This window comes from Heteronotia binoei, chromosome 17, assembly GCF_032191835.1.
Source record: "Heteronotia binoei isolate CCM8104 ecotype False Entrance Well chromosome 17, APGP_CSIRO_Hbin_v1, whole genome shotgun sequence".
Classification (NCBI taxonomy): domain Eukaryota; kingdom Metazoa; phylum Chordata; class Lepidosauria; order Squamata; family Gekkonidae; genus Heteronotia; species Heteronotia binoei.
In genome coordinates, this window is record NC_083239.1 from 48,973,999 (window position 1) to 48,983,497 (window position 9,499).

The window sequence follows — 9,499 nt, forward strand, 5'->3', positions numbered from 1 at the left end:
GGGTTCCCCCCACAGAGGCTTAAAGTGACAAACTTATGGATATGGGCATACTACAATAATATGTTTCACCTATTTAAGGGCTGGGCTGATTCCTAACAGTGCCCTACACCCCTGTGGGAACATGGAGCCATCCCTTTGCCTGTTTTGGAGTCCAGTGGAAAAGATCAAACTCTCTTCCCACCAAGAGCTTGTCCAAAAAGAGAGGGGGGACCAGAAAGTCTCAGACCAATTCCCCACTAGCCTTATACCGCTCTCACTCTCTTCTTCTCTGCGGGGCTTCCGTTGGATTTCACACTGTCTGCCCCGGGGCTGCAACTCACTCCGCCTCTTTCGCATAGCAAACGAGATCCTCTAAAACCCTGTTTTGTTTGCCACGCAAAAAAGGCGAAGCTGGCTGCAGCCCCGGGGCAGATAGCGTGAAATCCGACGGAAGCCCTGCCGAGAAGACCGTGAGAGCGGCTTAAGGCTAGTGGAGAATGTCTCAGTCTCTGGGCTCGCCTTGCCAGAGACGGATGAAGAAAAGCCCCCTCTTACGCTGCACTGACGTATCCATCGTGAACAGCAACAGCAATATCTAATTTTCTAGGCTCCTCATTCCAACCACCGAGGGATAAGAGGTTTTGTGAGGGCAAATTCTCCCTACGGGAAGCACTAAGACAGAGGTGTTGCTCTCCATGGAAGGAAATCTGCTCCCTTCTGATAGGATTTTGAAGGGGACCCAAACATCCACGTTCCCAGCTCTCAGGGCCCCGCTCCCCGTGCTTCTAAAAGTGCTTGAAAATCTCACTCTCTGTTCACACTCACACCCACACACACAACAGCGTTGTAACACACTCGTCTTAAGAGGACCGTGACCTCTGGAAGAATTTCTGCTTTCTTTTCCCAAGTACGTCTCTTCAAGACGGATGCCTGTATTAGAGCGCGGTACCGCGCAGCCTTAAGTCCAGCCTCAGTGTGGTGATTTTGGTGGCCTTAGACTAGAAGACCTCTGCACAAGGACCTCAGGGTCACTTAGACTAGAAGAGTTCTGCCGTTTGGCTTTCATAACTCACCAGGCAAGGATCTGCGGCGTGAGGACCCATCTGTCTCTTTCCCAGGCATCACGGCAAGCGGCCCTCCCAACTCTTCCGCTGCTTATTTATTTAATTTTCTTTTTTAGCTAAGGTGCACCTTTGGAGAAGAAAGCTATTCTTAAGGGCTGACCTACCACCACGGATAAAACACAGATAAGCTTAGACACAGTGGGCAGATCCACCCTCGAAGTACGGTCAAGGTCGAACGCTGCGTGACCTCTTTTCAGACTAAACTAAAGTGACTCAGAAGATCTAGTGGTGCCTTTTAAAGACTTCGCACCGCCCCCTGTCTCCCAGTACATTCATCCTGTTCTCCCCGCACCAGACTTTTCAATACTGGCTGTGCACGTTCTTACTCAGGTTCTCGTTACCATTCCTCATAGACTCTAGGAAGTCAAAATTTTGGTGTAAGAAGAGAATCTGGTCCAGGTTTTCGGGGGCCAGAACGCCTCTCCGGTGCTCCAGGGCACTTTCACTGGGGGCAAAGGCCTGATCCGGCGGCACCACCGTCGCAGGGATGGCCAGGTACTGCCGGGCCAGTCTGGCTACGGAGGGGAAGCGGTGCTCGTTATTCTTCCACCAGTCTAAGGGGTTAGTGCTGCGCTTGCAGAGAGGCTCCACAATGTAATTCTCCAGCTGCTGATGGATCTCGGGCATGCTTTCTGTTGGGTCTTTCCCCAAAAGGATGTCGTACATGCTCTGGGACTGCCCGCTTGGGCCTCTCTCTTTGTGGGCTGCAAGCTGGTTGCCCGCTTCGCCAACTTCTGCTTTGTAGTCGGCGTTCGGCACCCAGAACTGGGTCGACACAGGGGACTGGTGGTTGAAGAACTGTGACAGCATGCTCTTGAATTTTTTGTGCAGCTCGCTGCGCAGGCTGGGGGTTAGGAACCTCATTTCCTTGAAGCGCGGGTCCAAGAACGAAGCCACCACCGCCGGGCTCTCCAGCAACTTCTCATCATCCAAGATGCCCCAGCGCTGTGTGAGGTCCGCCCTTATGTTGTTCACTACCGTCTTGATGACGCCGCTCGCCTCTTCCGACTGCTGCCCAATGGCGGTGATGATGCCGTGGATGCACGGCATCACGGAAGAGATGGAGAAGTTCTGCTCCTCCCGCAAGAATGAGGTGGCGATCTTCAGCGTCCTCATGACGGGCACCAGATCCTGCAGGAGCTTCCACTGGTGGTCAGCTAAGTTCTGGACTGCCGCCGTCCCCTTGGGGTGTTCCTCCAGCACGGACATGATGGCCCACTTGAGGTCCAAGAGGCACTCGCACATCTCTATGGTGGTGATCCACCGAGCCCCGGTGTCCATCACCAGTTTCAGTTTCGTCTTGTTGATGGCTTCCAGCTTGCTGTTGAGCGAGCAGGTGGCTTTAGCGTCCTGCTGGAAGTAGCAGACAATGCTGCGGGCGGCGCTCAAGGCTTCCTGCACCTGCTCCACCTCCAGCCCCACCTTGACACACAGGTGCAGCAGGTGAGCGGCACAGCACAAGCTCGTCCAGCCGTAGACGCCCTTGAGCGGCAGCGAGTTGGCTTCCAAGGCCTGCTGGCTGTCGTGCATCACACAGAAGACGGACTTGTTGGACAGCCCGAAATCCGTCAGGACAGAGTACAGCCTGTCCCCCAAATTGCTCTCCGCTTTGTTCTCGTGCACCTGTTGGGTCTCCAGAATGCACCTTGCCCGCCGCCACTCCCCATCGATAAAGTTCGTCATGATTGTCAGGTACGTCTGGTTGGGGTGGGAGAGCCAGAACTCTGCAGAGATGACGATGGACTGAGCCGTCTGCAAGTAGTGCTCCAGGTGCTGCTTGACAACGTTGTAGCGGTGCCACAGCATGCTGGACAGCTGCATCGGGGAGGGGAGAATAAAACTCGGTTCCAGGTAGCCAATCAGAAGCCCGAACCCTTTGTCCTTCACGACCGAGAGGGGATGGAGGTCCCGGAAGATCATCTCAAGCACAAGCTCCAGAATCACATCGGTCCTGGGCTCCGTGCAGGACACGGCATGGTACTGGCTGTTGTTTTCCGTCGTCAGCTGCCGTGCCCTTTTGATCGCGGTCTCCTGAGCCACGTAGTCAGGATCCGAAACCTGGTCGTCCTTCAGCTGGGAGAGCAGGGTGTCCCGGATGCTGTGCTTCCTCACCAGGTGTTCCCTCATCGTCGTGGTGCTGTTGTGGAAGGACAGCTGTTTCTTGCAGACGTTGCATTCGACGTAGGCATCCCCCAGCTTCGTGTAATAATTCCACACTTTGGACTTGCGGCGGTCGACGTAGAGAGAGGCGCTCGTCCCGTCGTGGCCGCTGCCCTTTTCGCGCCGCCTCCGGGTGCACGGGCCTAAATTGGCTGGCACCGGGCAAGCGTTGAAGACCATCGATATTTCTTCTGTTGGAAGGGAAGAGAATACAATAATTAAACGCAACAAGAAGATGACATTGGGTTTATATCCTGCCCTCCACTCCGAATCTCAGAGCGGCTCACAATCTCCTTTATCTTCCTCCCCCACAACAGGCACCCTGGGAGGTGGGTGGGGCTGAGAGGGCTCTCACAGTAGCTGCCCTTTCAAGGACAACCTCTGCCAGAGCTATGGCTGACCCAAGGCCATTCCAGCAGCTGCAAGTGGAGGAGGGGGGAATCCAACCTGGTTCTCCCAGATAAGAGCCTGCACACTTAACCACTACACTAAACTGGCTCTCATTCTCTGGCTGGCTCCGCCTCCTGTGGCAGCCATTTTGTTGCTGCGCCCCAACAAGTATCGTCAACATGCAGAACGGGGTCCCCAACACAGTGCCTGTGGGTGCCACGGCACCCGCCGACACCTTTTCTAGTGCCGGTCAAGTGTTTTTAGGAAGTGGGTGGGATCAGGTAGAACTTAGGTCCAGTCAAGACTTTTGATCGCTATTGAACTTTAACTACTGAAGATCTGATTGGCTGTGCAGATGTTGCTTTGATGACTGTAGCAACCACCACAGTGTAAAGTCAAGCTGTGGCAATCATTCTGCGCCTGGCTCCGCCTCTACTGGCAGCCATTTTGTTGCTGCGCCCCAATACGCCATGTCCGAATTCCAAACGTGCCCACAGGCTCAAAAAGGTTGGGGATCCCTGGCACAGAAAGTGTTTGTGAAAAGGGACTGGCGGAGTCTTGTGAGCAGAAATTCTACTTTGTGAGCTACTGGCATTAAAGTGGTGAGCTACTGCATAAATTAGTGTGCTCTGGGGCCATTTTTTGTGAGAGAAGACCAAAAATGTGTAAGCTGGAGCCTAAAAAACTGTGAGCTAGCTCACACTAACTCAGTTTAGAGGGAACACCGACTACGAGGCATGAACTCTGTAACTTCATGCTGCAGTCCTGCAACGATGACCCGGTGATGACCTGAGCTCCAGTGAGGCAACCTCGGCTTTCGAGGCCTAGTTCTCAGAATCAGCAGATGAGGCAGTAAAGCTTATTCTTAGACTTTGCCGTTGCAGATGAGAGCTCAAATATCCCCCCTCCCACCAAGTCCTACCCACAGAAGCTAAGGATGTCAGGAAGAAGGCGAGGCTAAAACCTCTCACAAGACAACATGCCGGTTTTCTTTGCGCAAGGACTCTTTGTACGGAGGGCTTTTCCCTCAGGCATCCTCCCCGTCTGTGGTCTGAATTAGCAGTCCTCTCATTCGAGAGGACTAAGCTATTGACAAGCTGGTCCTCAAAATAAACATATGGAGCAGAGGTCCATCGGTGGCTATTAGCCACAGTGTATTGATGGAACTCTGTCTGGGGCAGTGTTGCTCTATTCTTAGTGACTTGGTTAGAGTTTCTTGTGTCTTGGCCCCATTGGTGGACCTCCTGATGGCGCCTGATTTTTTTGGCCACTGTGTGACACAGAGTGCTGGATTGGATGGGCCACTGGCCTGATCCAACATGGCTTCTCTTACGTTCTTATGTCTGGGGCAGGGATGCTCTGTATTCTTGGTGCTTGGGGGACAATAGGAGGGCTTTCTGGCCCCACTGGTGGACCTCCTGATGGAACTTGAGTTTTGGCCACAGTGTGATACAGTATTGTACTGGATGGGCTATTGGTCTGATCCAACATGGCTTCTCTTAAGTTCTTATGTCTGGGGCAAGTGATGCTCTATATTCTTGGTGCTTTGGGGGGGGGCAACAGTAGGAGAGGCCCCACCGATGGACCTCCTGATGGCGCCTGTTTTTTTTTACCACTGTGTGACTGTGAGTGTTGGACTGGATGGGCCCCTGGCTTGATCCAACATGGCTTCCCTTATGTTCTTATGTGTGACACAGAGCGTTGGACTGGATGGGCCATTGGCCTGATCCAACATGGCTTCTCTTATGTTCTTATTTTCTTATAATATGCCTAAGAATATGCCACCTGTGTGGTTGTAATTGTGAATAACTTCTTTACATAGAGAGTGATTAAAATGCAGAATTCGTTGCCACAGGATGTAGCAAGGGCCACAGGAATAGACAACTTTAAAAGGTGATTAGATAGATTCGTGGAGGACTGGGTCTATCAGTGGCTACTAACCATGCTGACTGAAGAAGAAGATTTTTGGATTTATATCCTGCCCTATACTCTGAATCTCAAAGTCTCAGAGCGGTCACAATCTCCTCTACCTTCCCCCCGCCCACAACAAACACCCTGTGAGGTAAGTGGGCTGAGAGTGCTTTCATAGCAGCTGCCCTTTCAAGGACAGCTTCTATGAAAGCTATGGCTGACCCAAGGCCATTCCAGCAGCTGCAAGTGGAGGAGTGGGGGAATCAAACCCAGTTCTCCCAGATAAGAGTCTGCCCTTTCAAGGACAACCTCTGCCAGAGCTATGGCTGACCCAAGGCCATTCCAGCAGCTGCAAGTGGAGGAGTGGGGGATCAAACCTGGTTCTCCCAGATAAGAATCTGCCCTTTCAAGGACAACCTCTGCCAGAGCTATGGCTGACCCAAGGCCATCCCAGCAGCTGCAAGTGGAGGAGTGGGGAATCAAACCCTGTTCTCCCAGATAAGAGAGCTATGGCTGACCCGAGGCCATTCCAGCAGCTGCAAGTGGAGGAGTGGGGAATCAAACCAGATTCTCCCAGATAAGAGTCTGCCCTTTCAAGGACAACCTCTGCCAGAGCTATGGCTGACCCAAGGCCATTCCAGCAGCTGCAAGTGGAGGAGTGGGGGATCAAACCCAGTTCTCCCAGACAAGAGTCCGCACACTTATCCACTACACGAAACTGGCTCTGCATGCTCAAAGGCACTAAACCTCTGAATCCCATTGTCAGGAAGCAATATCAGGGGAAGGCCTCAGCCTGTCTGCCCTGTTGTTGGCCATCTAGAGCAGGGGTGTCATGAGGGACAGATCTGACATAAATGAGACCTTGTCGGGCCGGACCGTGTGTGTCATAAAATGCAATTCAGGTAGTGGAGATATAAACTTTATAAAGGATACAAAGATTTAAAAAAAAAAACACAAATAAAACATGTTTAAAGTATTAGCCACTCTTGCAATATTGCGGTCAGTATCAAAGGGAGCTCTCCCTCCCCCCCCCTTCCTTCCCAAGAGAGGAGCCTCAGCCAATGGAGAAATTGCTCTGTAGCTCTGCTGTGCGATTGAGAAACCCCGGCAAAGCAAGCTGTGACACAGAGAGAAGGAGAAGGAAGCAGACTTTTGCTCGCAGGCCTGATCAGGAGCCCTCCGGGGGCTTGATCTGGCACATGGGCCACAAGTTTGACACCCTTGGTCTAGCGCAGGAGCAGCCCAACTACGGCTCGGGAGCCTCATGTGGCTCTTTCACAGGCCTCAGATTCAGTGGGAGCTCACAGGAGCACAGCTCCTGAACTTTTCTGAAGAGTTCCACCTCCTTCTGAGAGTTCTGCCTCCTCGTCCATTGAATAGTATGTGCAGCTGCATAACAATCCCTGGAGGAGCTCCGCCACCTATTTTTCTACAAAATGACCCCTGCTCTTTCATATATATATTGTATGGCTTTTGAAGCCTCCACTGACTTGTATGGCTTTTGAAGCCTCCACTGACTTGTATGGCTTTTGAAGCCTCCACTGACTTCGTCAGCTGGCTTGGCGAAAGCATTTCTCTCTTTAAATCACCTCTCCAAGCCAAGCCAGCTGGTGGCTTTGGAAAATGCATTTAAAGTTAAAATTGCTTTCTTTCCACCTCTCCCTCCCTCCGTTTGGCTTCTTTCCTTCCTTTGCGGCTCTCAGACGCTGACATTCGTGTCTTGCAGCTCTCAAACGTCTGTCGTTTATTCTACATGGCTCTTATCTTAAGCAAGTTTGGCCACCCCTGGTCTAGAGGAACTCGTGGGTCGCTGTGTGGGGAAGGATGCTGCACTAGGCGGGCCAGCAGGGATCTTCTTAACCCACTGGATTCCATAATGAACAGCAGGTTTTCTGGAAACAGTCGTCTCTGCCGAAGGAATTAAACTCCCGTACCTTGTACTGGTTGAGGGTAAGATGGCGCAAGGACAGGGAAAGTCTGCACTTCTCTGATCTCTTCTTTGGGCTGGGCGTCTTGTTCGTTATCCTCAAGCTTGACGCATTTCTGCAGGAAATCTGTGACCCTTTTGGAGTTCACATCTTCCATTTCGGTCTTTTGGAAGGTTCAGGGTGGGGTGGGGGGAGACGAAACGAAACAAAAGATTAAAAGAGGCAACAGTCGCCCAAGAAGACAACCACCTTTTCCCCCTTGTTCTTTCGTTTGCACACCGGCCTCTGCCCTACGAGGAGCCACAAAGGTAAATTTGTGTCTGTTCGTTTCTAAAGGTTTTGCAAGCAAAAAAACCCACAGACAGGAACTGGGCAGGAATACTCATGTCGCAAGGATTCTTACATTGGTATAACACCCTAAACCAGGGTGTCGAACTCATTTGTTACGAGGGATGGATCTGACATAAATGAGACCTTGTCAGGCCACACGTGTTATAAAATGTAATGCCAGGTAGTGGAGATACAAACTTTATAAAGGACACAGACAAATACGAAGATTTAAAAGCTTAAAATATTAGCACTCATTGGTCTTAAAGGTGCTTTCTTTGTATCTCTCCCATGGAATCCAGGGAACTGGGCAAAGAAAGCTCTTTCCTTCCTTCCTCAGGGGACCAGGAGGGGAAGGAGCCTCAGCCAATAGAAGGAAGAGAGACTTGGCTCCGTAGCTCTGCTGTGTGATTGAGGGAGCCTGGCAAAGCAAGCTGTGATGCTGAAGGAAGCAAGAGAGAGGGAGAAGGAAGCAGATGACAGCCAGTTGCTCGGGGCCTGATAGGAGCCCCCTGGGGACCTGATTCAACCCCTGGGCTGCATGTTTGACACCCCTGCCCTAAACTTTACTGTGTAAATACAGCTGAAGAGCCAGGCTGTTTGTAACAGAGGTCTGAACAGCTAAACCAGGGCAAGCAGTACGACACAAGGCCCTGTATGTATCAAATGGACGTTGAATCAGACCCTCGGTCCATCAAAATCAGTATTGTCCACTCAGACTGGCAGTGGCTCTCCAGGGTCTCCAGCTGAGGTTTTTCACGCCTACTTGCCTGGACCCTTTTTAGTGGGAGGGCCATTACAAGATGATGCATGGGATGGAGAAGGTAGAGAAAGAAGTACTTTTCTCCCTTTCTCACAATACGAGAACCTGTGGGCATTCAATGAAATTGCTGAGCAGTCGGGTTAGAATGGATAAAAGGAAGTCCTTCACCCAAAGGGTGATTAACATGTGGAACTCACTGCCACTGCTGGTAGCGGCTACAAGCATAAACAGCTTCAAGAGGGGTTTGGATAAGCATATGGAGCGGAGGTCTATCAGTGGCTATTAGCCACAATATATATATATATATATATATATATATATATATATATATATATATATGTGTGTGTGTGTGTGTGTGTGTGTGTGTGTGTATACACACACATATATATTGGCCACTGTGTGACACAGAGTGTTGGACTGGATGGGCCAGTGGCCTGATCCAACATGGCTTCTCTTATGTTCTTATGTGCCCCAGAGTGTTGGACTGGAGGGGCCACTGGCCTGATCCAACATGGCTTCTCTTATGTTCTTCTGTGACACAGAGTGTTGGACTGGATGGGCCATTGGCCTGATCCAACATGGCTTCTCTTACGTTCTTATGAGAGCTAAGCCCTGATGTAACCCTTCCTGTCCTCCTCATGATCTGCCTCCATTTACAGAATCAGCATCGCTGTCCGACGGCCCTCTAGCCTCTGCTTAAAAACCTCCGAAGGAGGAGAGCCCACCGCCTCCCGAGGAGGAAGCCTGTTTCGCTGAGGAGCCGCAGGTTTCCCACACAAAGTTCCTGGAAGGGATGGAAGTTTGAGAAGGCTACTCTCCCTCCCCCCCACACTAAAAGGAACTCTGATTTTGCTTTACAGTGGGGCTGCCGATCCCCACCTCCAGGGGGGCAACAGGAAACCTCTCTCTGTGCAAAA

The 9,499-nt window shown here is 51.4% G+C and overlaps 1 protein-coding gene across 1 annotated transcript; it reads right to left on the reverse strand.

Annotated features, from left to right (window-relative positions):
* Positions 1–1,371: 1,371 nt before the first annotated feature.
* LOC132586275 (zinc finger BED domain-containing protein 4-like) lies at positions 1,372–7,653 on the reverse strand. The gene is made up of 2 exons (XM_060258290.1): positions 7,499–7,653; positions 1,372–3,454 (listed from the first exon to the last, which is right to left on the reverse strand). The coding sequence occupies exons 1-2, from the start codon at positions 7,647–7,649 to the stop codon at positions 1,404–1,406; spliced, it is 2,202 nt and encodes a 733-aa protein (XP_060114273.1). The 5' UTR covers positions 7,650–7,653; the 3' UTR covers positions 1,372–1,403.
* Positions 7,654–9,499: the final 1,846 nt, after the last annotated feature.

Bases quoted from the DNA above. Each gene is read 5' to 3' on its own strand.
- LOC132586275 (XM_060258290.1), bottom strand. From the start codon at position 7,649: ATGGAAGATGTGAACTCCAAAAGGGTCACAGATTTCCTGCAGAAATGC. The intron at 3,455-7,498 runs GTACGGGAGTTT...CCCTTCCAACAG, and splicing joins TTACCCTCAACCAGTACAAG to AAGAAATATCGATGGTCTTC.